At 61.0% G+C, this 27,780-nt stretch overlaps 3 protein-coding genes across 7 annotated transcripts in view; all 3 read right to left on the bottom strand.

Moving 5' to 3' along the window:
* Positions 1-3,535, bottom strand: part of LOC311524124 (laminin subunit beta-2-like) — a 48,265-nt gene extending 44,730 nt beyond the window's left edge. Inside the window, exons 1-2 of the mRNA XM_084634916.1 lie at positions 3,405-3,535; positions 2,404-2,452 (exon numbers count right to left, since the gene is read on the bottom strand). Of these exons, the coding sequence (XP_084491042.1) occupies positions 2,404-2,434 (31 nt within the window). The 5' untranslated portion in view covers positions 2,435-2,452; positions 3,405-3,535. The remainder of the gene's footprint in view (positions 1-2,403; positions 2,453-3,404) is intronic.
* LOC311524125 (uncharacterized protein) lies at positions 3,452-9,792 on the bottom strand. The gene is made up of 4 exons (XM_084634917.1): positions 9,224-9,792; positions 8,738-8,835; positions 7,754-7,958; positions 3,452-3,573 (listed from the first exon to the last, which is right to left on the bottom strand). The coding sequence occupies exons 1-3, from the start codon at positions 9,340-9,342 to the stop codon at positions 7,807-7,809; spliced, it is 369 nt and encodes a 122-aa protein (XP_084491043.1). The 5' UTR covers positions 9,343-9,792; the 3' UTR covers positions 3,452-3,573; positions 7,754-7,806.
* A 4,436-nt stretch (positions 9,793-14,228) lies between these two features.
* CCDC71 (coiled-coil domain containing 71) lies at positions 14,229-27,695 on the bottom strand. 5 transcript variants are annotated; one of them, XR_014712464.1, is made up of 3 exons: positions 26,575-26,842; positions 20,454-22,829; positions 14,229-15,352 (listed from the first exon to the last, which is right to left on the bottom strand). XR_014712464.1 is itself a non-coding variant. In XM_084634696.1 (2 exons), exons 1-2 carry the CDS (start codon positions 27,674-27,676, stop codon positions 21,592-21,594), a joined length of 1,296 nt encoding a protein of 431 aa, XP_084490822.1. In that variant the 5' UTR covers positions 27,677-27,695; the 3' UTR covers positions 14,229-21,591. The 5 variants fall into 5 exon arrangements, 4 of the variants coding, with proteins under 4 accessions (XP_084490822.1, XP_084490824.1, XP_084490821.1 ...); XM_084634696.1 differs by lacking the exon at positions 26,575-26,842 and adding an exon at positions 27,627-27,695 and having other exon boundaries at positions 14,229-22,837; XM_084634698.1 differs by lacking the exon at positions 26,575-26,842 and adding an exon at positions 27,627-27,694 and having other exon boundaries at positions 14,229-22,829.
* Positions 27,696-27,780: the final 85 nt, after the last annotated feature.

Here is a 27,780-nt window from a genome sequence, read left to right as displayed (position 1 = left end):
ACACCCTGTTTCCTGGACACTGATGGCCTGGGCCCTTCCCCCCTGCAAGGTGAGAGCTGAAGGGTTGGAGAACAAAGGAATCCGGTGACCTCCTGGCCCAGGAAAGGGACAAAGCCCAGGGGAGGAGGGGCTGGGGGGAGTTTCAGTTTGCGGCTGGCTGGGACATGGAGTGAAGGGCAGACGTGGTTGTCTGGCTCACTGCCCCCCAAAATGGACCCAGCTGAGGGGTCCGGTTCTCTGCACCTACAAGCTCTGTGTTAGACCATGTTCCTGTCGTCTAATAACCTTGGTTTTACTGGCTGGCTGAGAGTCCTGTCTGACTGCGGAGTTGGGGGGCAGGACCCCCTGGCTTCCCCAGGAGCCCCGCTTGAATGGACTCGCTGTGGGAAGCGCACGGAGGGGCAGAGGATGCTGAATGCTCCGAGGTCAGACCCAGGAAGGTGGAAGCCGGGGGAGCTGCGTGTCCTGCAGACAGGCTGCTCCCAGAGAGGAGACTCCCCAGAGTCCTGCCTGGCTTCGTGGGGAGCAGTTCCAGAGCGTCACCCGGGGACTCCGTGACACCTGGCCAGGGACCCACCAGTGAGGGCCCCGGGGCAGGAGGGAGCGGAGTCAGCAAGGGCTCCAGGGTCGGGGACCCGAAGGCCCCAGGGCGGGGGCAGATCCAGTGAGGGCCTTGGGGCAGGGAGGGGGCAGCGCGGAGCCAGTGCGGGCTGAGGCGGGCCGGGGGGGGATCTGTGACTTTTCCATTTCCCACCATGACAGGAACCCCTCAACATCTGCTGCCAGGGAGCCCGTCAGCTGGACCCCTCCAGCCCCTCACCACCACTGCCCCTCGCACCCCCTGTGGGTACCTCTCCCCCACATATGCCCCTTCCCCTGCACGGGACCCCCAGGCACACCCCTCCCCGCCCACCCGGGGTCTCCCCCGCGCCCGGCACTGGGTCCCAGACCCGCTGACCCGGCACGGAAACACCGCGACCCGGAAAGCCCCCGCGCGGCAGCCCCGTGACTGGGGGAGCAAGGGCCTTTGTCTGGTCCACGTGACTCTGCCCCCCCAAGCCTGGTCCTTCCCTACCCTTCGCCCCCCCAGGACTGCTCTGCCCCGACTCTGCCCCCGCCAGCTCAGTCCTTCCTGACTCTGCCCCGCCCCGGGACTGCTCTGCCCCAACTCTGCCCCCCCAGCCTGGTCCTTCCCGACCCTGCCCCCCCCCCCCAGGACTGCTCTGCCCCGACTCTGCCCCCGCCAGCCTGGTCCTTCCTGACTCTGCCCCCCACCCCGGGACTGCTCTGCCCCAACTCTGCCCCCCCAGCCCAGTCCTTCCTGACCCTGCCCCCCCGCCAGGACTGCTCTGCCCCCCCAGCCCAGTCCTTCCTGACTCTGCCCCGCCCCGGGACTGCTCTGCCCTGACTCTGTCCCCCCAGCCTGCTCTGCCCCAACTCTGCCCCCCCAGCCTGGTCCTTCCCGACCCTGCCCCCCCTCCCCGGGGACTGCTCTGCCCTGACTCTGCCCCCCCCAGCCTGGTCCTTCCTGACTCTGCCCCCCCTGGGACTGCTCTGCCCCGACTCTGTCTCCCCCCAACTCTGCCCCCCCAGCCTGGCCCTCCCCGACTCTGCCCAGCCCCTGCCAATGATTAACCAGTGAGGCTGTGCCCAGGGAGGGGCCGTGCCCAGGGAGGGGCCAGGGACACACTCCACACATTCCGCACCTGGGCTTGACCCGGGGAGTCCCCACCACCGGGGCAGAGAGTTGGGGGGCAGGGGGAGGAGTCAGTGAGGGGGGGCAGGGTGTCCGCCCAGGCCCCTTTGCATTGCCCTCTGATCCGTCTCAAACCAGCAGCCACGTCTGCCCGCCAGTGGCCCCCACCCTGCCCAGCGCTCTGCACCGGGGAGAGGAAGCAGACGCAGGGCTGGGGGAGGGTGGCTCGGGGCAGCCCTGGCCGTGCCTGTCCCGGGAGCTGTGAGCCGTGCTCCGGTGCTGCCCTAATTCCGCTCCCAGGGCTCAGCGGAGCCAGGACGTCTGGGGATTTACGGCTCAGCCTCAGGGGCCCTTTGCCACGGGACGGAGCGGGCGCAGCTGGGCTGAGCTCTACCCGGGGGATGCTGCCAAGGGCTCGGACTGTCCCGGGGAGCGCGTCCCCCACACTCGCTGCACAGGCCCAGAGCACTCGGGCACTCCAGGGCACCCTGTCCCCGACCCTCCCGCGCCGGGCGCCCGCCCTCGGGGCACCCTGTCGCCGACCCTCCCGCGCCGGGCGCCCGCCCTCGGGTCACCCTGCCCCCGACCCGCCCGCGCCGGGCGCCCCAGGAATATGTGTGTGCACCCCCCGGGATCTGAGTACAGTGCAGCCCACTTGCCCTGGGAGGGGAGAATATGCCCAGGGCCGAATGTGTGCGGGGACTTACCCAGCAGCAGGAGAGCGACCAGCAGCTCCATGGGCACCGATGGTCCGGCCTGGGGAGAGCGAGGCGAGAGAGTTACGTCAGACTGGGCTGGGCGAGGGGACCGTGGGGTGGAGGTCAGATCTGCAGTGAGCCGTGGGCCCAGGGTGCAAAGGGGAGAGGGGTTGGGGGGGAGGGGAAAGAGACTGGGGGCGATGGGAAGCAGGGTGGGACAGGGCTTCCTCTTCCCTATGCAGAAGGTTTCAGGGCATGGCCCATGACTCCTTCCTGCCAGTCCTGCAGGTGAGAGGTGCCAGGGCTCCCTGGCACTGCTAATGCCCGATGCCGGGGCTGGGCCTTGGTCAGCAGACCCAGGGCACCCATGGGGCTGACTGCCCCAGAAGTCAGGCACTGCTCAGCTACCCCCAGGACAGCACGTGTGGTCCCCCCGCTCACCTTGCCTGGCTTTACCCTGCTGCCCCACTCCGGCTCTGGGGAGTTGCGGGATCGGGGGGCAGGCTGGAGCTGCCCATGGCTGAGGGGTCCCATGTCTCAGAACTGATGCATGTGGTCCAGGGCAAGGCTGTCTGCTAGTGCCCTGGGGCAGGGCCAGCTCTCGTGAGGGCAAACTGCCCCAGTGGGCAGTGTCCCCCCGCCAGCGCCATGTGGGACGCAACCATGCTAACCTGGGGTCGAGATGCAGAGCAGCCAGCCCAGCTCGGAGCATCGAGACAGGGATTCAGGACACCTGGGTTCTCTTCCTGGCACTGCCCCGACTGGCTGGGGGGTACTGGGCAAGCCCATTCCCCTCAGCCTGCTCCGCCTCGGCCCTGGCTCCTGGACCCTCTTGCTGCCCCTGGGCACCCTCCTGCCAACTTACCCCCCGCTGGGCACAGGGCTCTGGGGCTGCAGGAGAAATCCAGGCAGCTTGAGCATTAATGTCGCTGCCTGGGCCGGGCACCTTAGGGCAGCAGGCTCCGCGGGCAGCCCCCTCCCGCTCACCCCAGAGCCGCCCCGGTACTCACGTTTGAGCGGTGCAGCCCGCGGCCCTGGCAGCCACTCACCACTATGGGCTGGGGGAGGGGGAGCTGGCGGCCGGCTGGGGCGGAGGCGGCCCCCGAGAGCGCCCCTCCTGCTCCTGCGAGTCCCCGAGCCCTGGGCGGGCAGCGTGAGAACTCGGAGCACAAAAACAACCTGGCAAACAAGGGGAGCGATGGGTAAAACTAACCCAGCTCCTCTCCCAGGGCAGGGAGGCCGGGACAGAGCGATTCTTATTCAAATCGGGGCTGGGGCTGTGAAAGGGACTAACGGTCTCCAGGCTACGGGAATGTCACAGCCGATTCTTTCTGCTCGGCAGTGCACGCAGGCCAGCCGGGGCTTGCCGGGGCCTCTGGGCCTGAGCCGGCCGGGGCCAGACTCCCGGCTCACCAGGGGCTAGAGTTAGAGTCAAACCGGTCGCCCCGCTGGGCGTGACCCGAGGGAGCTGCTCCCGTCTCGCCACCTCCTGGGGCACAGGGCGCGCTTGGGCGGGGAGGCACCCGAGCTTTCCGCAGAGACCAGCTGAGGGGCCAGGTCTGGCTCCCCCCGCCACTCTGGGCAAAGGGGCTGTGACAAATGGCCACCTAGTGCCGCTTCCTGCCGCGCTGGGGGGGAGAGGGCCCGCTCCTTGCCCCCCGCTGGCCTCAAGCCACAGAGCATGGGAGCAGAGCCGGCTGAAGCCGCGCCACGGCCAGGAAGACAGGAGCAGACCGAGCCCTGCGCCCAGCAGGCCTGGCGCCCGCGTTCCCAGGGTGCTGGCCCCAGCCAGGCAGGAATGTGCATGTTGTGTCTTGCCCCAGGCTCTCCCGGGAGAGCAGCAGGGCTGCGCGTCCCACGGCTGCTGCCACCAGCCTCCCCGCAGCCGCTGGGCCAGGCCGGGGAGAGGGCAGGCTGCAAACAGCCAATGTCCCCCGCGCCCAGGGAGGCTGGGCAGGGAGGGAGCCAGCTCCATTCCCGGGGGCATCCACGCGCCACACATCCCCAGCTCCCTTGGCATGGCAGGCCACTGAGCCCAGGGGACTGGGAGATCTCTGAGCTCAGGGGACTGGGAGATCTCTGGAGAGCAGCTCAGCCCCAGGGGCTGGCAAGGACCCAGGTAAGCCCAGGTCCTGGTGGCAAGGGGCGGGCTTTGCAGGAGGGGACAGCCTGAGTTTGACTCCCAGGAGGGGCTGCCTTAGAGGGCACCACACAGGGACCCCACCACAACTCGGGCTCCCTGCTGCTTTAGGGCCCTGTCCCCTGCCCCGCGGCATGGCCTGGTGGGCAGCCTCAGGGACCTCTGTGGGGCTCAGAGATGGGGCCCAGCCCGGCAGCCTGCAGGACTCCAGCTAGCCAGACCCATCCCTTGTCCCAGCGTCAGCTCTGCCCCCGCGCGGGAGCGGCCTCCCCCGGCCCAAAGCCTGGCTCAGGGACCCTCTTGTCGCCCCCAGAGCTCCCCCCACATGGCTGGTCCCTCCTGCTGCAGGGCGCTGGCCAGGGCAGAGAGGCCTAACCCCCGTGCCTGAGAGGTTTGCCCCTGCCCCGCACCCAGCTGTTGAACTTCCTCCTGGACGTGGGTCAGCCCCATGGACGCTGGCCCAGGCCAGGCACCACGTGGCCTGCGCACCAGGGCATGTGCTGAGCCTCCAGCCGGGGCCCCAGGCCCGGCAGCGCCGCCCCAGGGGCACGGTCGCCCCCCAGGGAATAGCAGCCCAGGGTCCCAGGCCCACCCCAGAAAGGCTGTGAGCCCCAATGGCTCTGTTCCACCCCACCTGTGAGCAGAGCTCCCAGAGCTCCCCCCACGTCTGCGCTGGCCAGGGCGGGACACCACATGGCAGGGGACACACCCACAGGCCTGTCACAGCAGCCCTGGGCAGGGGCCATCACCCTTCCCCGGCTATCGTCTGCCAGTGCACAGGGCACCATGCCCACAGCTCTCTGCCCTTCCAGCGAGCTCTGTGCACCTCCAGGCCTCCCACCCCCGCAGCACTGCCCGGCCTCCAGGCCAAACGCCACTTCCCCCCTCACCGCAAAGCTGCCACCTCTGGGCGGGAGTGGGGCAGCTGTGTCACACAGCACACTATTGTTGGCACTGGCCGGGGCCAGGCCCGACTAACCCATGGAGACTGCCCGCCTGGGACATGGCAGGACACAGGGTTCACGCCCCACTCAGAGGGTCTCCAGTGGGTGAGAGTGGCCAGCCCTGCCCCAGGGAGACGATCAGCCCTTCCCACCCCGAACACGGGTGCTGCTGCAGGAGCCCGCCCCGCCCACTGCAGGGCACCACGGCTCTGCCCACGCAGCGAGAGCGAGCCAGGCAGGGGGCTGGGCTGGTGCCGCCAGGCCAGGGAAGGGCGCGAAGGCAGTATGCAGAGCCAGGGCTGGTACCTGTACGGCCGCAGCTGCTCGGTGTCCCTGGAGGGGGCGGCGCTTGGCCAGGTGGGCACACGCCCGTCCGGGACCCCCAGCCGTGGCCTGCCACCCGCCGCCAACGAGCTCAGCTCTGCTCAGGGCTGGGCTGTTTGTTCCTGCAAAGCTTCCCTCCCCCAGGCTCCTCCTCCCACCACCGGTGCCAGGTGGGGCGGGCCCAGCGGCTCAGCCAAGGTGAGCGGGAGGCCAGGTACAGCGGCTCTCCCAGCCCTGCACACAGGGGAGAGGCCAAGCTGGAGCTGGGCCGGGGGAGTGAGCCCCGCACCCTGAGCTGCCAGCCCTGCTCCTCGCTGCGAGGGAAGGGCAGCATGGGAGGGCATGAGGCCTGGTGCCTGCAGGAGCGCCTGCCCCGGCCTGCCCAGCCCTGCCCTGCCCAGGCCTGGCCCGGCCCCAGCTGGCCCTGCAGCCATGGGGAGGGACGGGGACCTCAGGCTGCGGCTGCAGCGGGCGGGGAAGCTCGGGCGGCAGGCAGGCCCTGGGGCTGGGGCCGTGCTGCGTGCCAAGGAGTGCCCGGCTCTGCCTGCGCAGGGCCCCCAGGGCTGTCCCCACGTACAACACTTGGACCACGTCTCCTGCTTGGAGCCGCCCATTGGCCAGCCTGACACGCGACTGTTGGTGCCAGTCAGTGCCGAGCTGCCTGGCTCCGGCCCGGAGCCGCCTGGCGTTTGGCGTGAGATGGCCCCGGGAGTCACGCAGCGCAGGGGGCGGGCACCGCCGCCCAAGGCTTGGGCCCGGCACACCCCACTTTGGCTGCCTGCAGGCAGCCCCCAGCCCCTACCCGCTCTCTGGCACCATGAATGATGCTGCCTTTGGTCCTGCAGCGAGCCCCTCCCTCGGTGTCGGGCCGGCCCCCGCTGGGCATGGCCCGGCTCTCCGGGGGAGCGCTCCCGGCAGCCGCCGGCAGACGCGCAGCAAGGCCGTCGCAAGTATTCCCTTCCCAACGGGGCACAGTGACCCTGTGCCCAGCTCTGAGCTGCCAGCCACGTGCAGACGCCCTGAGATTGGCAAGGAGCCACAGCTCCCTATGGAGAACACCAGCAAGCCGACGCCATCACCGGGCCTAGCCGGCGAGTCGGGAGGGGCCTGGTACCCCAGCCAGGGGGGTGTCCCTGACAGGGGGCCAGGCCCAGCCGGCGAGTCAGGAGGGGCACAGTACCCGCAGCCAGGGGGGCGTCCCTGCCAGGGGGCCAGGCCCAGCCGGCGAGTCGGGAGGGGCACAGTACCCACAGCCAGGGGGGCGTCCCTGCCAGGGGGCCAGGCCCAGCCGGCGAGTCGGGAGGGGCACAGTACCCACAGCCAGGGGGGCGTCCCTGACAGGTGGCCAGGCCCAGCCGGCGAGTTGGGAGGGGCACAGTACCCGCAGCCAGGGGGGCGTCCCTGACAGGGGGCCAGGCCCAGCCGGCGAGTTGGGAGGGGCACAATACCCACAGCCAGGGGGGTGTCCCTGACAAGGGGCCAGGCCCAGCCGGCGAGTCGGGAGGGGCACAGTACCCACAGCCAGGGGGGCGTCCCTGCCAGGGGGCCAGGCCCAGCCGGCGAGTCGGGAGGGGCACAGTACCCACAGCCAGGGGGGCGTCCCTGCCAGGGGGCCAGGCCCAGCCGGCGAGTCGGGAGGGGCACAGTACCCGCAGCCAGGGGGGCGTCCCTGACAGGGGGCCAGGCCCAGCTGGCGAGTCGGGAGGGGCACAGTACCCGCAGCCAGGGGGGCGTCCCTGCCAGGGGGCCAGGCCCAGCCGGCGAGTCGGGAGGGGCACAGTACCCGCAGCCAGGGGCGGCAGGTTTGTGTACATCAGATGGGATGTATTGCCCGAGAGTAAATGCTAAGCTCTGCACCAGCAAGCCGGCCCTGCCCACGTGCCGACGACGCTGGGCACGCGCCCACGGCCGAGAGCCCACTGCCCTCATTCCACCACCCCCAGCCACACACCTCCCTGGAGAGCCCGGTGCAGATAACGGGCCGGCCCCTGGACCCCCTGGCTGTCATTGAGGTCGGTGAGCGGCTCCCTGGCCAGCAGCAGGCTGGTTGCATCCTGGTGCAGCTCCCCCAGCCGGTGCATCACGTGCAGCTGCCGACTCCACTGGGCCACCCGCTGCATCCTGGGCGTGAGAGCGGCGCCTCCCAGCCCGGGCACCTGCAGGGGGCAGTGCCATGGGGGAGTGGGGAGAGACAGAGTATGGCACCCACACACGGTGCGGGAGAGCTCGCATGGTGGGGGAGGGGGCAGGGGGTGCCTTCATGTAACAAGGTGAGGGAGGGGCGTGGGGGGCCCTTATGTAGTGGGGGGGGCGAGGGGGTCCCCTTATATGGCAGGAGGGGCATGGGGGTCCCCAGCCCATACAGCCTTGGTGCCCTGCCAGGGACAGAGTGGCTCTCACAGACCCGCCAGAGGGGGGACCACCTTTGTGGGGTAGGAATCGGGGCAAAGCCAGCTCTCACCCATGGCAATCCCATGCGCAGGGACAATCTGTGCCCCAGCCCAGGAGCCCCCTCACCTGCTCGGAGAGCGCCCGCCCCGTCCCGGCCTCTGCCGCCTGGCTCCTCGTGCAGGAATTGCCAGAGCTCCTCAGCACTGGCCCCTGGGGGAAGGGGCACGTCCAGGCCAAGTGTCCCAGGCAGGGCCTGGTGCCCAGCCCTGGCCAGCCCCAAGCCCAGGGCCCGCGCTCACCCTTGGCTGGGGGCCGCAGGGCTGCTACTATTTATCCAGCCAGCCATGGCCCAATGGCTGGAGCCAACCTGGCCAATGGGCAGGGCCCGGGACAGGCCCGTGAGGCTGGGAAATGGACAGGCCCCAAGGCAGTGGCGTGAGCAGATCAGCCTGTGCAGCCAGCCCAGGCCACGGGGCTCAGGATCTGCAGCCAGGGCCGTAAGTGCTGGCTCCTGAGGCCAGGGGGCTGGGGCTGGGCACCTTACCTCCCACTGCCTCCAGCAGGCCCTGCTCCCCGGGGCTCCTGCACCTCTCCAGGGCTGGCGGGCTCAGGAAGTATTCGGCTCTTTCAGGGCCCAGAAGGCTGCGGGGAAGGAAGCAGGTCACAGCACGCAGCCCAGCACCTTGCCTGGCCCACCCCCTTCGTCCTGCCTGCCCCCACCCAGGATGGGTATGTGCCACCCCCCGCCCAGGCCCAGGATCCACCCAGTTTGCCATGGCCCACCCTATTCAGGACCTAACCCACCCGGAATCCACCCAGGATCTGGCCCACCCCACTCAGGCTCCAGCCCACCACGTCCCTGCCCGGCTGGTGCCCACGAGTGCCCAAGCAGCCATGGTGCCGGCCCTGCCAGGGCGCCTGGCATCTCCTCTGGGGCCGCACTGGGCTGGTTGTTCCATGGGGCGAGCCCAGCCCACTCTGCCAATGCCTGCAGGGCTCCCCTGGGGAGGGGCTCCCCTCCTTCGCTCACCTGTACAGGTACTGCCGATAGTCCAGCGGGGGGCTGGCCAGGGGCTCCTCCTCGATCCCCTGCAGCCTCTGGCTCTTGCTCCCCTTGCAGGGGGCTTGGCTGCTGGGTGCTGCCTCCATGGGGCCGGACACCTGGTGCCCCCATGTCACGGAGTCCCCGGGCGATGCTCTGGAACTGCTCCCCACGAAGCCAGGCAGGACTCTGGGGAAGTCTCCTTTCTGGGAGCAGCCTGTCTGCAGGACACACAGCTCACCCGGCTTCCCCCTTCCTGGGTCTGACCTTGGAGCATTCAGCCTCCTCTGCCCCTCCGTGCGCTTCCCACAGCGAGTCCGCTCATGCGGGGCTCCTGGGGAAGCCAGAGGGTCCTGCACCCCAACTCCACAGACAGACGTGACTCTCAGCCAGCCAGTAAAACAGAGGTTTATTAGACGACAGGAACATGGTCTAAAACAGAGCTTGTAGGTGCAGAGAACAGGACCCCTCAGCTGGGTCCATTTTGGGGGGCAGTGAGCCAGACAACCCCGTCTGCACTTCACTCCATGTCCCAGCCAGCCCCAAACTGAAACTCCCTCCAGCCCCTCCTCCTCTGGGCTTTGTCCCTTTCCCGGGCCAGGAGGTCACCGGATTCCTTTGTTCTCCAACCCTTTAGCTCTCACCTTGCAGGGGGGAAGGGCCCAGGCCATCAGTGGCCAGGAAACAGGGTGTCGGCCATTCTCTGTGTCCAGACCCCTGCACACACCTGCCCTCTAGGGCTCTGCAACGATAATACACCCCCATCCCACCACCTAGATACTTAAGAACTACCTAGGGGAAACTGAGGCACCCCCACACTATTCAGAGGAAACATTAAGAACAGTCCCACTTTGTCACATCCCGCCACTGGGACTCCACTAGAACAGAGGGGGAGGGGCGAGGAGCAGAGGAGACCCCCTGATGGGGAGCTAAACCCTTTGCCATGGTTCCCCCCCTTCACTGGGCCCCACCCCATCCCCATCACAGTCATGGCTCCCTGCCCCCCGCCTCACCCCAGCACTCAGCCCCCCTTCTCCCCTGGATTCTGAGCTGCACCTCAGCACACAGGGACCCAGGCTCTGCTGGGGAATGGGGAGAGCCAGCCCCCCCCATGGCGAGGTCCTGGTGGCCCCCGGGCCCTGGCTCGCAGTCACTGGGCGCATCTCACCTGCAGGCCCCGCGGTGCCGGCCTGTTGTGCAAGGGTTGCCATGGCACCACCATCTCCTCCCGCCCGGATGACCGGGCAGCAGAGCCTGCGGGGCAGGGGGCTGGTGGGCACCAGGGGGTGGGCAGGGCACTGGCCAGGAGCGTTGGGGTCAGGGAGGGAAGGGGGGCTGGGCTGACCCCACATGGCGGGGAGGTAGTAAGGACACACTGTGGGTCCAGCCCCTCTTGCTGACCCTGGGCTGCGGCCAGGCCCCCACCAGCCGGCTCCTCAGAGCCCCGTACGGCCAGGGCTTGCTGGGGGGACACGGGGGGGGCAGAGAAATGGGGCTGCAGAGCCATAGCCCAGGCTCACGCTGACCCCTGTTGGCTCCCTGTGGCTGTCTGGAGCCGGGACCGCCGTGGGCGGGAGGGCTGGTTCTGGGCTGCCAGCCCGTCCCCAGCCCAGGACGGGGGGACGCGGGACACCCCAGAGCCAGGCAGGCCTCTGTGCTCAGCCTTCGGCTTCATTTCAGCCACATACACCCGGGAACAAGTTCCACCTTCTGCCCCCGCCCTGGCAGCTCTGCCAGCCAGCGGGTGCCTTGCTCCTTTTCTATGCTGACCGGCCGCAGGTCCGGCTGGGCCCAGCTCCCCCGGCGGCCAGCGCCCCAGCCCCACCAGGCCAGGCCAGGGCTCCCGGGAATCCGGGCTGCCCAGCACCGCAACAGGCAGGGATGATTGCCAGCATTGCTACCAGGCCTGCCAGGATGGGGCCCCAGCAGGCCGGGCACTGCCCAGCACGGGCCCCCTGTCTGGGGAAGCTCTCCAGGGGGGTCACCAGTGATCTGGAGCCACGCTGACTGGAGCCCCCCCCCAGCCCACCAGGGTACCTTAGAGGAGCCTGAAACAGACCCCCTGCCAAGGGGGGGCAGCTATGCCACAAGCCAGGACCTACTTGAGACTCCTCGGCAGTCCACCAGCAAAGCGTGCTGAAGGGGAAGGCCCCGGCTCCCGGCTCAGCGTGTGCAGACACCGACAGCTGGAAGCAGGGTCTGAGTGGCCTTTCGTGAGGCCCCCGGAACAGCAGCCCAGGCCAAAGGGGTCGGGGGGGGCTCCCACCTGGTGACATGATGCTGCTTAGCAAGTCCTAGTTGCTCATTGACCCTCCCGCCCTCTGTTTAAAGGCTGAGCTGGTCAGACTCCATTGAGAGGTTCGGGGGCTGAGCTGGAGAGCTGCAGAGGGGACAGCGTTGCTATGAAAGATGAACGCAGGGTCCCCACTCCCCAGTGAAATGGCTAAGGCCTGGGCTCCGTGGTGAAACCGCAGGGCTGGAGGCAGTGAGAGCGTGTGGCATTGCTCGTCCCCCGGTTAGGGGTGGGAGGTGACCTGCTGTGACGCACCCCTGAATCCTGGGCCTTGGCTGACTTTGCACCACCAACTGTGAGTGGGGGGCAGTGGCTTGCCACGTTAAAGGGACTTTCATCTGCTGGACTGTCACACTGCCAGGTGGGAAACTGAGGCAGAGGACACAGCCCAAGGCACTCAGTGTGGGGGCGGATGTTACTTCTGGCCACGTGCTTTTGAGCTGTTGCAGTTTGCCAAATTGATGCTGGGTTTGTTCCCTTTTAATAAAACTTCTCTGGTTCTCCACAGGCTCAGTGCATGCGAGAGAGGGTGGGGTCTCCCCAAGCTGCCTGGGGACGGTGGAACCCACCGTACGGGGCAGAGGCTTGCTGGTGTGTGTTGCTAAGAGGAACCCCTGCACACTGAACCTGGCTTTTGCGGCTGCTGGCACCAGCTAGCAGAAGAGTAACAGTGTTTACACTGAAACATGGCACCCGGCCCATCCCCACGGACACAAGACCCAGGGATTGGGAAGAGCTAGATACAACCAGGGGAGCTGCTCTCTGCTTTCCATTCCCTGGGGGCTGGGGGACACAGAGCAGTTTATGTGCACAGGGATAACCCTTCTTCCTACGTTTCATCCAGAGCTCAGGGAAATGCTCTGCAGTCCTCGCCCGCAAGTCTCTAGGGAGAGCTGCCTTATTTCTTCCTCTGTGGTGGGACCCTTTCCCACCCTGCTCCGTTTGCTGACACCAGTGCAGCTGGGTTGCGTGTGTGACCCAGGGGTAAGGGCGGCTGCAGAGCAGTGATGGGCAGCTGGCCTGGGGAAAAGTGATCCTGGGAATGCGGGAGGGGAGCGGTGGTTTCTTTCCCTTTCTGGTGGGAGTGTAAATCCAAGGCCACACCTGGCTGTTTTATCAGCAGCTGCTGCTATTGCAGCCTGCAGAGAGGGCTCAGGAGGACCCTGCTCCATTCCCCAGGCCAGTGCTGCAGCAGATCAGGACCAAAGGGCTTGAGTCTGGAGAAGGAAAGAGCAGAGGGGGAAGGGCCCAGGAGTCCAGCAGGACAAGGGAAGGGAGATGCACCAGGACATAATGGGGCTTCTCATGCAGAAACCCAAATGCTGCAGGTCCAGAAACCCCAGACTGCCCCCATTTTGAGGTCCTTGGAGGACTTCATGGTAACAGCTCCCATCCCAGCTCAGGGAAAGCACACCTGGACTCCCAGGTCCACCAAGGGCCACGAGTAGGGCTGGATTGCCCCTGGCTTTTACCTCGGAGTCTGACAATCCTGCATCCACCCTGCAGTTCTCCTGGGGAACGAGCAGAGGAACAGGGCAGTTTCGCTCCGAGCAAAGGCCCAGGAGCAGGACGAGGGGCAGGTGAAAGCACAGCCAGGACTGCACATGCAACCGGGGAACCCCCCCAAATACCCATCACCTCGCTGTTCACATGCAGCTGGTTCCTGGCTTTGCATGTACTATCCAACAAATGTACAGGCTCGGGAACGGGCATGTCTACACCAGCTAGGGTGACCAGATGTCCCGATTTTATAGGGACAGTCCCGATTTTTGGATCTTTTTCTTATATAGACTCCTAATACCCCCCTCCCAACCCGATTTTTCACGCTTGCTGTCTGGTCACCCTAACACCAGCCAGGGCCTCCATCTTCGAAAATTCAGTCCTCTGCACCAGTCAGGAGCTGGGCCCCCTTCTGCTAGGTGGCCAGGCAAGAGAATGGCAGATGAAATTCAGTGCTGCCAAAGGCAAGGTACTGTGCAGGGGTGGGACTGCTGCCTTCCTCAGCCACAGCACAGAGCCACCCGGGACCATGGCTCGAGAGTTCCAACCCCGCTGCTCCCAGGGAAGCCAAGGGGCAGCACCTCCCCCAACCCCTTTTAGAGGTGGGCCGTGATGGCAGAGGCAGAGCCGGCGCCCAGTGCAGGAAGCTGAACAGATGGAGGAAGGCATACAGACAAGCCCCGTATGGCACAGCCCCTCCCAGCTCCTGCCCTGGGGAGCAGCGTCCTAACTGTCAGGAAGGGGGAATAGTGGAAGCCCTAGCGTCCTTCCCTGGCTCCTGCACCTGGCCACTCCTGGTTTCCTGGCAGGACAGTGACATTGTAACACATCACTGTGAACACTTCCCTTGCAGAGTAATTCCCGGACAGTACATCCTGGACACCTGGGCCTGCCCGGCCAGGCACCTCGGGCCTTCATGGGCGCTGCAAGAGAGAGAAAAGTTAATGAGCTGTTGATGAGGCCAGGACAAGATGCTGCGTTTGTTTGGGTGCATGGTGTTGGACTGGCTGACGCTGCTACAGGGTGCCAAGGGGAGCAGGGCTCGTAATGCTGAGTGTTAGAGAATCAAGCCCCGTGCAGCAGCCAATCACACCCGAGGCTCTGCCCCGTTCACCTGATAATGTGTTAGTCATTACCACCAACAGCAGCAGCCTGGCCAAGGGCAAGGAAGGGCCCAAAGAGGAGCCGGACGCAGCTGGCTGGGTTCTGAAGCACCATTTTACTGAAGGACGGCAGGGCCAGATCGCCTGCTCGTATTTCATAACAAAAAGTTCACTTCATTTAAGAAAAAGAGACAGTTTGGTTCTGGCCAGTTGCCTCGTAAGAGTGGGACAACACGACCACTGCCCTTCACTGAACAGCCTTCCGAAGATACACAGCGAGCCCAGCAAACCACTGACCGCGCGGCAGAAACACTCCACACACACACCAAAGGGTAGAAAGTTCACTCCCGGCACAAGGGGGCCAGTTGTTTCAGATTCACAACATAAGCAGCACTTGGGGTCCCTCCTGCAGGCGATCCCGCTCCCAAGCTGACAGCAGGGGCGGCAGGCCCGGGACAAGACCCGCTGGCAGGAAAAGGCCCGCTCGCTCTGGGGACTAGCACTCTGCTGGTACAGGGCTGTTGAATTCACACACAAAGAGAAGATCCATGGCAAAGCTGGTGGCTCCAGTCTAAGCAGAAGCAGGCTAGTCACGCTGCAGCAACGGAAGGAGACCAGTTCTCTCCCAAGGCTGCTGGGCAATGAAGAACAGTTCCCAGCTCACAGGCAACAGAGTCTCCCCATGTCCCGCTATCCCACGGCTCTGTGAATAGCGCCCATCGGAAATGCTGCAGCAGGACACTACAGGCAGAGGGGATGCCAGTGTCTCTCCAGACACGACACTAACTGCACCGCTTGGTAAACTCCAGGTGCCAACTGGCATCCCTTGCGAGCTGTGGCAGGAGGCGTATTTCCCAGTGCTCTGTATTCCCGTCTGTGCCCCTGGGGTCGGGAGAGGTGGTTCGGAGCAAGGCTGTGGCTGTACGGCGCCTTCTCTGTCACTGCAGCACTGCGCACCCGGCTTTGCCCCGGGAAGGCCCCAGACGCCCTCCGTGGAGACCTGTGCGCTGCTACAGGAACTGAACGGGATCATTAAGACACCACAAGAGGGATAGGCTTGGGGATAATAAGGCCTTTGAGGGACTCCTCAGGGCAAGGGCTAATTACCGCCTTTGGGGAACTTCCTTTGGATGCTCATGCTCGGACGAGATGCGCTCCTCTTTCTCGTGTTGTCGATCGGAAGGATCGGCACCGCCCGGGCAGGGCTCTGGGCCACGAGCGCTGCAGAGACAAGAGTCACATCAGCCCCCTTGCCGCTGCAAAGCGAGGGAGGACGGAACCCAAACGTGAGCAATGCCCCCAGCCGCCCCTCCACGGCACAGCCCAGAACCCACAAGGCCCGATCCACTCAAGGGAAAACTGTCTGGAAAGGGCTACGCATCTGAGAGCTCTCTGGTGCTCCACAGCCTTCGCTGAGCTCAATCCCCCAGAAGCACACGCCATGTACAGAAGCCAAACAGGCCTGCCAGCCACACACAGCCAGCTTCTTGGGTTTCCCTTAATCCCAGCTCCTCCCCCTCGGCAGCACCGGGCACTGCCCCAGCAGAGCTCAGGGCCAGGGCGCCGGCTTTGTAAGCTGCTGTTACACACACAGACCCAGAGGTTGGTGCTTTGCCCTCCCAGCAAGGCTGAGCACCTCCTAGGGGCACAGCACTCAGCCCCTTCTCCAAGCCGGCACCGTGCTCCTCTCCCTCACCAGCAGTCACGGCCCCTCGGACCCGTCCAGCACAGCTCAGCAAAAGACACGGCGGCACCCAAAGGGAAGAGGAACAGTGGGGTAGGGGACAATCTGCCATAGGGCATAGTCTCTAGCTGCTGGAAGGCATCTCCCCCAGACCACAGGGGTCGCAGACATCAGCATCACTTTAAATCCTGCACAATGAACACACTCACTTCTCCAGGAAATAAGGCTTGCGCTGGTGAATGGAGAGTCCGCCCCCCAGTGCTACAGAGAGGGGAGAAGAAAACATTTTCCTCTTTCCCCAGGCATGGACTGTGTGCATGGCCCTGCACTCGGTGTCCAGGCAGCAGCTGGCCCGGTCCGTGGGGGTTTTCATACACCCACTGGGGAGCGAAAACACTAAAGCAGGAGCCTGTTATGGGAAACCACACTTGGCACAGGACTCCCACTGACTAGATTTCAAACTTGCAGCTCCCCGGGCTGGCACAGCTGCTGGATCAGACCCTCACACCCTGAAGCGAAGGGCCTACAATGCTGCTTACTTCTATCCTCAGATAAATATGCACAGGGTCTCCCCAAGTGCCCATTCCCACCCTCAGGCTGGGCCGGGGAGACGCCTCTCGAGCACTGTTTGTGACTGAAGGTGCAGTCTCCGCCACCCAGGAGGAAGTGCTGGAGAACGCTCGGGAGGAAGAGCCCCGCCACAGCACTGCTTAGCTCTGTTTACATCAGGCAGCTAACACTGACCGGTAACTCCTGCCCACGCTGCTTTCCCCTCTGCCTTCTCTGGGGTGCACACAAGCTCATTTCCCCGGGGCCACGATTTACGTCGCTCTGGGCACAGCACGGCACCCAGCAGCTGTGCCACAAAGCCAATGCTGTCACTGAGGTAAACCAGACCAACAGAAGAGGTGTTTGCCAACCATCCCCCTCGAGCCCACCAGGAAGAACCAGAAACCCAGCCAAACAAATGCATGTAACAGTCTGGATTTGTACCAAGGCGAGATCTCTCCAGGGAGAGCGAGGCACTGAGTGGGGTGTCAGGAGCCGAGCTGGTACATCCTGGAATGTAGGGCAAAGACGGATCAATCCAGCCTGAAGCGTCACCTTCATCAAGGGCCTGTTCTGAGAAGCGTTCAGACAACGGCCATTTACATGCACTCTGCTCGTGCTCAGCCACTAACCACCACTCCACGGACGCCTCCCCTCCAGCCACCAACAGGGTCAGGACACGGCACGCTACAGGGTGGGCTACACAATTGAAATAGTTACAAAATCATCCCTTCGTTTTGCACAGCAAAGTGCTCTAGAGATTACATACCAGGGTCACTCCTGCAGCCACCTCTGGGGTGGAGCACACAGCGGGTCTCTGCCAGCGACACCATACAACATGGTTTGCAGAGAGGGAGCAAAGGAGAAATTCCTCTCATTGGAACTAGAGGCAGGAAGATGCAGCCTGGTCACAACACACCTTTGCCTTAAAATTTCTGCTCATTAACAGCAGATTTTCAACCAAATCAGACCCCCGCCCCCCCTTCACTGACCTGCGCAGACACATGCTCAGGTAGCTGCTTTCCCTGCAAGAACTGATGGCCTCGCTAACACCTACCACAAAGAAGGAAGCGCAGGGGCCCCTGTCCTGGGTCACTTGTGACTGGTGCAGCCAAGTCAGGCGGGTGAAACACGAACTCTGACTCCTGGCTGGCAGGTAAGTCAGAGAGGAAATGACCCCTGGAACGTGGTTACGGACAGCCCTCTGCAGCCCTCATGAGAACACTGGTAGCATTAATCCACACAGAACAAGCAGTGCTGAGCACGCGGCTTTGCCGGTACCCAGGAACAGTACCGCCAGACTAGGCACTTGGAGGACCTATACAAAACAGACTGAAAACAACCTCTGCCGAGCTCTGCAGGGCAACGCATTCTGCATTTACTGGCTCGGTTCCAGATATGACCCTGTGGCCACCCCAGCTCCCTGGCTGCGTACACATTTCGGGTCTGCCCGAAATGCCAATCAATCAGTAAGAACGATCCTACAGGCCCTTACACCTCTGTGCCAACCCAGCCCCTATGGGCAGGAAAGGATTATCCCCAGGCCTAAGGGCACACAACAAAGCTGTAAAAGGCCATGCCTCCTCTCCTGGGCGGTGGTGGGAAGGAAGAGCCCATACCCTCAAGTCCAGCACTGTCTGGGCAGCACCCTCACAAGGGGGCTCCGTGCAGACAGGTCTCCAGGGGCTATCACAGTAACAACCCGTGGCATGGAGCTGCATTCTGTCTGCACCCCCCCTTGAAACAATGAAGGGAAGGGGTTGGCGAGTGGGCTATCTGCACTCCCCGCCTGCACTGGACCAAGCCCCTGAACGCTCCACTGCACTGCCATCTCTGCCCACGAAGACCCTCGAAAGCTCAGACACCTGCCCTGCTGGATTCTGGGCAGGAAGAACGTATTTCAGTGCCTATCGCTGACACACACAACCGACTAGTGGCACACGAACCAAGCGGAGAGCCACAGCGACCTCCAGCTCTCCCAGGAACCTGGGTGGACCCCCTTTTCCACACACTGTAGGAACTCTGAAGCGACGAGCGGGGAGGCCCAGGAGTGTGGAGGCAACAAGCCCCGTTTGACGTGTGCAGTCGCAGTGGGGGAGAGAAGCATGAGCTGCCTCAGGGACATGGCAAAGATTTCGGGAGCTGAGTGATGTGGGGAGGCAGGCAGCAGAGTGCTGCAGGGGGTAACAGACAGCTGCTCACCTATAGAGAGAGGACCTAGGCCTGGATTCAGCCCTGGGTATAAGCAGGTGCATTTCTCATTGGCTTCAATGGGAGCTGAACTCACCTCCGCAGGTTCCTAATCTGCATGGTGAGCGAATCTAAGGCTAAAACAGGAAATAACCCTTCAGTGCCTTTAGAGCAGAGAACAGGAGGCCTTGTGGCAACGTAGCGACCAACCCATTTATCTGAGCATCAGCTTCCGTGGGCTGCAGCTCACTGCAACGGAGGCACTCAGTGGACAGTGAGCTGTAGCTCACGAAAGCTTATGCTCAAATAAATGGGTTATCTCTAAGGTGCCACAAGTCCTCCTTTCCTTTTTGCGGATACAGACTAACACGGCTGCTCCTCTGAAACCTGTCTTTAGAGAGGAGAGAAAAGGAGGAATGAAGCACTGGGTAAGGCAGCAACCCAGAGCCCACTCAAGACTGGGAAGATTCACTGGAGGGCAGGTTATTTCTCAGCCTGCTTGAAAAATGGGGAAGGAGCTGAGCAGAGGGAAGGGAGGGAAATGGGAAAGACGAGCCAGGTCTGGTAAGTGATCAAACAGCCCCTGCTCACCCAGTGCCACTCCTGCAATGGGAACACTTTGCAAAATTGAAACACAAGGACTGTGAAAACAAAGAGTGAAAAGGAAACATTTCCATCCTATAGCCAACCCGGGGCAGCCACTGAAGGGCACGCACTACGGTGGAGTGAGCACCTGGCCAGCAATGGCATTAGCAGCTAGCAACTCACGACAGAGTGACTGCTGTGGGGCTGGGAGGGTGCTCCACAAATTCCCAGGTGCTGGCTTTCCAAGGAAGCAACAGCTATGAGCCGCCATGCGAAGTGGAAGAGCAGATCAGCGGAGCCAGCCAGCGGTTTGAGCTGCTACGCCAGGTGGGACACTGCACTCGATGGCCTGGGGTGGCTGAATCCACGGTAACACGCAGCACATGGGAGCCCCCAGAGCCAACCCATCCCAACCTCCCGGAAGGTGCTCTAGGCATCAGCTGGCAGAAGGCTGGGGGAGCTGGAAAAGCCTGATTTCACTGGCACAAGGGAAAGGGAAATCAGGCCCCAGCGTCCAGTTGGTGCGGCAGGCAGAGGAGCATCTCTGACACCCCCTGCTGCGGCCTATGCACTACGGCTTAACATGCTGCTCCCTCACTGGATGCCCAGCTTGTCCCTGCATGCAAGAAAGGTGCGACCTTCTGGCGTGCTTGTGTGTTAACAACCCAGGGCCTCCTGGAGGAGAGGAGACACATTCCCAGGAGCGAGAGGTGGGGACCTCCCACAAACAGCCTCAGCACTTTGGATCAACTCTCCTCCGGAGAAGGGGGGAGAATGTCCCTTTCAGTTTTTATGGTCTCTGGATCAAGACGCCCTGCTCGTCAAGTGCGAGATGACGAAGGCTGTCTCTCTGTGCAGGGCGATGGTCACACCCCCTCCAGCACTGACAGCTGGAATTTTACAATAGTTCACATGCAATTGGCAGTCCGCTTCCAACAGCAAAACGTAGAACCAACAGTAACCAGTGAAGGCTCTGCCCTCAGATCACACCCAGCAATGCAACTGCAAGTGCGATTAGCATATTCCCAGCCCGTACCTGCCAGACTCTCCCAGTGAGGAGGGAAGGAGGCACCTACCCCTTGTTTTCTCATGCTCCCCTGAACACAGAACTAAGCACGGAGACTCTATGCAGAGAAAGATTTTATACCCTGCAGCAGATCACCACCCTAAAATCCCAGAAGAGCTGGCAAATCTGAAATCCAGGATGAGAAATAAATATACAGTGGCTTAACCCCACGCAAACCACTCCCCAGAAACTAATACTGTATTCTCTTGAAATGTTAAAAAAAATTGCTGGAAACTCGTTTTATGAACCTGCTGCTGCTGCGCTCTGGTTCTCATCCATACCCATTCCACTGGAGCCAGCAGAACGTTAGCAAACACTCGATACATTCAGAATCACAGTGGGCGAGTTCTCGACCAAACCCGAAGGTCACTGCAATGTTCAGCAGCACGCAAGTGGTGACAGTCTGGCCAGGAAATAACAAGTATCCGTGGATTGGCAGCCCCAGATCTTGGTTTGACAACCAGCCACAAATTCATTTTTTAAGTTAACGAACAGGGCATAACAGCACCTTTCCCGTGGTGCTCTTTGGAAGCAAACCCGCAGGAAGTGTTTAGCGTTTCTGCTAATAGCGAAAGGTGGGCGGCACCCAGAAGCCGTCAGACAGACTCAGCGCTAACAGCCCAATCAGCCCTCCCCTACTTTCCATTTTCTTTGAAGAGGTCATCTGAACAGGATAGACCTAAACTCATCTACGAGCTGGTAAGTCTCCATCCGGCATGGTGTTTCCAGAGACAAATGTGTGGCTATAATTCTGTCTGCTTCTGAGCTTCTCAAGAGAGCCCAGAACAGACGGGTAACAACACTGATGATGGGAAAGAAACCCTGGCACCTTTCGACAAAAAACTGACTGACGGGCAGGTAAAAAAAAAAGGTATGGAACCAAAATCCAGAGGGGCGGAGGAAATGTGTCTTCAGACAGTGCCAGGGCATTGTGTGTGTATAGATATATAGATATATAATAAAGTTATAAAATTTGATCAAAATAAAACCAATAAATGTACAGCTTGAAAAAGAACAAAATATCACAGTGCATGAACGTCATGAGAAAGTCACGCGCTCCCCACTGCACAGACGTACGCTCCACCACGTTCAGAAAAGCACAGCACAGAACGCTAGCACCTGGCTTCGCTCAGCTCACCACAGGGGCTGGGAGTCATTGTCCTGTATTTCTAAACATGGGTTTGTACTCGTGCAGTCCAACTCTGCAGAATGTCACCAGGCAGCCAGCAACAGCCGTGGAGCAAGCTGCCCAAAGTCTGCAGGTACCGGGTGTGATACTGTTGCCGGACACTAGAGAATGGAAGTGGCTCTTACATATTTCCACAGCCTGGCAGCTGGTTCACACTTATATATTTAAGAGAAAAGTGACAAAAGGAAGGAAGGAACTCAGGGGACATTGTGAGAGGGGGACAATGGCTGAATTTTGATCACAGGGGACAGGTTAACCCTAAGGATCTTCTGTGCTCTCCGCCTCACTTCATCGTCTGATGACGAGCTGTCCACCTTAATGGCCCGGGATCTCAGCAGGTTCAAAGTGCTCTGACCTAGTTCAGGTTTATTCATGGCATTTTTCTTCTTCTTCTGTGGTGCTTCTTTCGCCTCCTCGGCTCTTTTCCTTTTCTGCCCAACAGGTTCCTGACTACTGCTGTCTTTCCATTCAGTTCTCCCCACTGGAACTTCCTTGGCTTTATTTTTAAAGGCCTTGGACTGTGACCCCCCACTGCAACACTGAGATGAGCTACCTGTAATCCTGCCATTCAGGATTCCAGATGCTTTGCAAGCATTACTCTCCTTTAGCACCCCACCTTTAGTTCCCTTCAGAAGTGTTACAGCTAGAGCGGGAGATTCTGGCGCTTTCTTAACTACGTGTTTATAGCCTTTGGGGTCTAACTGCCCCGAGGGTAGCTTAGTGTTCTGCCTCGAGGCACCCGATGCCTTGAGGAGCTTCAGGTCCGAGGGGGAGATTCCAAGATGCCCTGGTTTGAATTTGGACTCCAAACAGGATGCTGTGGCTTTCAGTGGGACCAAGGCTTCTAGAACGACAGAGAGTCTCATGGCTGGATACACGTCAGGGTACATATTAGCTGGGAAGCCCATTGCTGAGGCCTTCGATGTGCCTGACCGTGTCTCTTTCAATGAGTTCAGCAGCAGGTTTGTGGAACTACCTTTTGAGACAGGCTTGGTGCGGACGTCAGGAGAGCAGACTGAAACCCCCGCAAGTGTCCCAGGAATCTCTGCTGTCACTGCAGGGCTTCTAACCGGAGCTTTACAGTCAGAGACAGCAGCGCCGGTGCTTGAACTGTCTTGTGTGCTCTCGAGTGTCTGGCTGGGAGTAGCCGCCGTGCAGGAGCTGTACCCATACACATCCTTGCTCCTTAAGATTGTGGGCTGGTGGCCTTCCTCCTTGAGGCCTTGGAGGAAGGCCACCAGCTGGGTCTCGGTGTCTGAAAGGTCCTTGGACATGGGGTTGAAGACTCGGAGGGCTTCCTCCAGGGCTTTCTGTCCTGCAGAAGAGATTCTTGACCAAGAGTGGACAGCTTTTTCTTCCACATTGTTCACCTCAATATTCATGGCATTAGGGTAGTAGGAGCTTCCAATAGGTCCAAATTCCTTGAAAACCAACGCTGGACACCTCAAAGGGAAAGAGAAGACAGTTAGCGCAACCCAAACACCAATCTCCATGCCTCTAAGGGAAGGCTACGGAGAACCCTCCACAATGTTAATGCCAGTGACCATCTAGTCTGACCCCCTGCGTAACCCAGGCCAGAGAACCTCACCAAGGGACTCATGCGTCCAGACTAATCATTTGGGATTAAACTACCACATCTCTTTTAGAAAACCAGCCATGCTTGGTGTGACGATTTCAAGTGACGGAGAACCCACCACACTTGCTAGGGCAGCTGTTCCAATGGTTAAACACGTGCACCTTATCTTCAGTCTCACACTTCAACCTGCAGCCACTGGCTCACTCTGCTCTTTGTCAGCTACATCAAAGAGCTCTCTGCTACAGAAATCTTCTTCCTGCCTCGCGCTTACAGACCAGGATCAAGCCATCTCAGCATCTTCTTCAGTAAGCTAAAGAGACTGAGCTACTTAAGTCTCTCACTATAAGCCATGTTTCTTCCAACCCTCTGACCATTCTCTGCTCCAGTTTTTCAACAACCTTTCTGAAGTACTGACACCAGAATTGGATCCTATTCCAGTAGTGCTCTCACTAGTGCCACAGACAAAGGCAGTGTGACCTCCCTCCCTCCTCCTCCTTCCTATTATTCCCCTGTTTATACAGTCGTCTGCAATTTGCTGTCACACAAACCGTCATTCATCCAAGGATGCTCACTCCGCAAAGACGATACAAAAGTGCTTTTCACTGAGGCAAGAAACCACAACAGAAACCCAGCTATGAGGTAGGAAATCTAACCCACTGGAGGCTTGCGCACATGGGGCTGATGGCCAGCCCTGATATTACCTTTAGCAGCACTCAGCTACCTACCCTGGGGGAACGGAGATAAGAGCTGAGTACAGGACACACCCCCAGAAAGGAGCCATCATGGCAGAACACTGTGCTGGAACTGGAAGGTAACTAAAGTCATGTGACACTAGGCCAGCAGGCTGAAGCCAACACAGACGCAACAGGCTGATTCTATGCTGGAAATGGCAATTAAAGGCTGACAAATGCGGTAAAAAGTGAAGAGTTGGTAAAACCTGTAGCTGCTGAGACACCTCTCGAACCAGTAAGAAAGTGGAATTCAGTGTTCTCAAACATTCCCTTCAAAGACTACCACCTCAGATAGATTCCACAGGTATTCTCACATCCGCAACCCCCTTCCAGAATCATTATTTTTATTACCAGAGCACGTAGGAGCCCTAGTCATGGACCACAGAGATGGGCCCTGCCCCAAAAAGCTTCTAATCCAACTATAAAATGAGACCCAGCCGAAGGATCTAGACAGACAAGGAGCACAAGGGAACAGTGAGACAATATGGGTCAGCATGATCAGCAGTGGTCTCTGCAAATCAACAGCCAAACCGCAGTCCATTTGTGTGTAGGTCTCGTGGCCAAGGAGAGGTTAAGGAGGGGTTTGAAGGTGGATAATGAAATAGCTCGGGGAGGGGAGAGGGGGTGTTACAGGGAGCTCCTCCCAAGCATGAGGGGCAGCGCAGAGAAAGCATGTGTAGGCAATGGAGGCTGACCTCACGGGCCAATGGGAGATGGAGGTCGACATCCTGATAGTAAATGAAAGAAGATAGGGAGGGAGGAGATAGGCCATGAAGGCAAGTAGCTTGTGTTTGGTAGGACAGAGAATGGGGAGCCAGTGGAGGGATGCAAAATCACTAACATGTTTTGAAAAAGGTGCAGAATATTCAATCGTCATCTGGGAATTGGAACCTGCACCAAGAACAAAGATGGCCAGCACACCTTACTGTGGATTTTTGAAATGCCATTTTAATACAGAAACAGACCAGGAGGTGTTCTTACTTTAACATATATTTATGTTAATAAAAAGTAAAGTTTAAGAAGTGACTGACTTATACAATGTAAATGATATCTCGTCTAATCAACAGCACTGTCTCTTGCTGAATCCCAAGTTTGTTCACCCACATGCCAGATGATGCCCTCAATAAATCAAGTGATGCCACGTGCATCCGCTGGGATGGCGAATCTATGATTCTATAGAAAAATGACCCAAAAGGTCCATACTCCTCGAGTAACCAGAATAGCTCTTGGCCATCAACATAAGGCCTCCAAACACAAAGAGGCAATTTAAAGTATTAACAAGACAAACCCTGGAGACAGGTTCAGACACCTTCAAAACGTGTGACGATTCCAGAACAAAGAGGATTCTGCAGAGTGAATAACCTGGCATTCTGCACGAGTGATCAGTGGAAAGGAGTTAACTCCTCAAAACTCCAATGATATTTGGAAGAGGCAAGCAGAGATTTCTTAGAAAGGCTGTGTCATGTGGCTGAAGGCCATAAAGGGGGTATATTTAAAGACACAATCTGCACAGAAAGAAACCAACTGAAAACCTCCCTATGGCAAGGCCATTCTTTGCCCTTGGCTTCTCCTGCCATTTCATGCTCATTAAAAGCTCAGCTCTGCATACTTTCCCTCCTAGGGTGACGTGCACATTCCTAATCAGCACATCCTACACAGACACCAACTAGCAGCCATCTCCCAGGGCTTGGGGGTGAAAGGAATTGTCTGCATGACTCTACCTTCTCAAACTGAGCCATTTGCATCACTTTTTGAGTAGCCAGGAGCCAGGTTAGAGAGATGGGGTTTAGGCATGGCAGCCCCATTCCACCCAGCCTACCCATCGACTACCTAGTGGCTGAGAATCCACTGCTACATAACAGCGCTTCCTGGGCTCAGTATCCCAGCCACTGAAGCACATTCCCATCCAGAACCCAAACTGTGCTCAAGAAGCTAATCAGTCCCTAAAACATCATGAGCACCCAAGCCACTGGGAAGGACAAATGAAAAACAGCAGCCAAGTGAGCTCCGGCAGATCTCGGCAACACTCACTCTGCAGTGAAGAGTTCACAGCTAAGGCAGGCTCCATGCGGGGGAGACTGGCTGTTACAAAGCACAGTCTGAACCCAGAGAGAAGAGACTGTGCAGCCAGTGGGACAGATTCACTTTCTCCTCAGTGTCTAGAGTACAATGAAATGTGAGAAAAATCTCTCCACCAATTATCCAGCAGCAGAAGAGACATCTGTTCAAAGAGCAATGCGGAAAAACTGCCCGACCTGGGGAGAGAGGAGCCAGAGGATGGGGATGGCCTGGCACTATGTACCAACCCATTAATGAACATAATGACAAGCGGGCAGAGGGGATTAGCTCTCCAGTGGGGCGCACACCCCACAGCGGGCAGGTCACACCTGCCCAAAACAGATTCTGGAAGGCTCTGACTCTCCTACCCTTTGGCAATACTTGGAAAGTTTGTTGTGCCAATAAAGTCTCATTGACCTGAGGGCGTACGCAGCACAGGGCGGGTCACAGATGCACTGAACCGCTATGTGTTTCTTTCATGGCCTTGTTGCTACTTTTTATGACTACTTGAAATTATTCGCATTATTAAGAGGATCAACAGCCTGTGACAGAATCCCCAGAGGAAAAGCCACCCAGAGCTGCCTGAACCCAGAACCGCTCCTGACCCCTGGTGACACTCCTGCCCCCCCCACTCAGCACTTCAGGAACGCTGCTTGTACCAGGCTGTGTTTGGTGCAGACAACATGTGTCACAGGAGGTTTTAAAGCTGGCCCATCTGCCCAAGAGAAAGGTGGTCACTCCTAGCTCCCTGTTCCCCCCAAATGACCTCCCCGGCTACTGCATCCTTCCCACCCCTACCCAACGCCCCGTCTCACCACAGGCCCAGAGCCAACTCTCTGGTTCTTGTAATGCACGAGTATGGGTCACGAACAACATGGGGGGCAAGTACTGACTGCATCAGTGAGCCTGGGGGACAGGGTGGATGGGGAGCCCTCTGAGGGAAGATGGCCCATGGCTGTGGAGGAGGGGCCTGAGCGTCTCTTGGGAATATAAGGCAGAAGACAGATGCTGAGGAGAACAGGTCACTCTGGGAGACAGGGTGAGGATGGAGGCCCCCACGACAGGGCAAATAGGAGATTGTGGGGCAGGACTGAGCAGTGGGCCAGGCCGTGGGGCAGGAGGAGCTGGGGGGCTGGGCAGCGGGACAGGCTGTGGGGCAGGAGGAGCTGGGGGGGGGGCAGGGCCAAGAGAGGAGCAGGCTGGGGCTGGCAGAAGAGCTGGGGGCAGGGCTGAGGACCAGGGCCATGGGGCAGGGGGGCCGGGCAGTGGGGCAGAGGGAAGGGTCGGGGGCAGAGGGCCGGGCAGAGTGGGGACCGGGTGGGGCAGGGGGGCGGGGCAGAGTGAGGGGGAAATGGGGCAGGGCAATGGGGCAGAGCTGGGGGCGGGGCGGGGCAATGGGGCAGGGCTGGGGGAGGGGCAGGGGGCGGGGCAATGGGGCAGAGCTGGGGGAGGGGCAGGGGGCGGGGCAATGGGGCAGAGCTGGGGGCGGGGCGGGGGCGGGGCAATGGGGCAGAGCTGGGGGAGGGGCAGGGGGAGGGGCAATGGGGCAGAGCTGGGGGCGGGGCGGGGGCGGGGCAATGGGGCAGAGCTGGGGGGGCGGGGCAATGGGGCAGAGCTGGGGGAGGGGCAGGGGGCGGGGCAATGGGGCAGAGCTGGGGGCGGGGCGGGGGCGGGGCAATGGGGCAGAGCTGGGGGCGGGGCGGGGGCGGGGCAATGGGGCAGAGCTGGGGGAGGGGCAGGGGGCGGGGCAATGGGGCAGAGCTGGGGGCGGGGCAGAGCTGGGGCGGCTCGGGACGGGGCGGGCTGGTCCCGGCGGGCGGCAGCGCGGAGCCCGGCAGCGCCCCCGCCCGGCCCCGGCCCAACCTACCGGCCGCCGCGGAGCCCGAACCCGCCGCTGCGCCGCCGCCGCTCCAACATGGCTGCCGCCGCGCGCCGGAAGTGCCGCCCACTTCCGCTTCCGGCCCCCGGCCCCGGCCCGCGCCTCGCCCCCCCGAGCCCCTGACTCCTCCCACTGACCCCCA

This window comes from Lepidochelys olivacea (assembly GCF_965140295.1).
Source record: "Lepidochelys olivacea isolate rLepOli2 genome assembly, chromosome: 7".
NCBI classification, from domain to species: Eukaryota; Metazoa; Chordata; order Testudines; family Cheloniidae; genus Lepidochelys; species Lepidochelys olivacea.
The sequence above is the reverse complement of the archived record's forward strand: the minus strand, read 5'-3'. Positions and strand labels throughout refer to the sequence as shown.

Bases quoted from the DNA above. Each gene is read 5' to 3' on its own strand.
- LOC311524125 (XM_084634917.1), bottom strand. From the start codon at position 9,342: ATGGAGGCAGCACCCAGCAGCCAAGCCCCCTGCAAGGGGAGCAAGAGC. The intron at 8,836-9,223 runs GTGAGCGAAGGA...CCTTCCCCGCAG, and splicing joins TATCGGCAGTACCTGTACAG to CCTTCTGGGCCCTGAAAGAG. The intron at 7,959-8,737 runs GTAAGGTGCCCA...TGCCCCCTGCAG, and splicing joins CCTGCTGGAGGCAGTGGGAG to GTGCCCGGGCTGGGAGGCGC.
- CCDC71 (XM_084634695.1), bottom strand. From the start codon at position 26,635: ATGTTGTTCGTGACCCATACTCGTGCATTACAAGAACCAGAGAGTTGG. The intron at 22,830-26,574 runs GTGAGACGGGGC...TGAGGTGTCCAG, and splicing joins GAGTTGGCTCTGGGCCTGTG to CGTTGGTTTTCAAGGAATTT.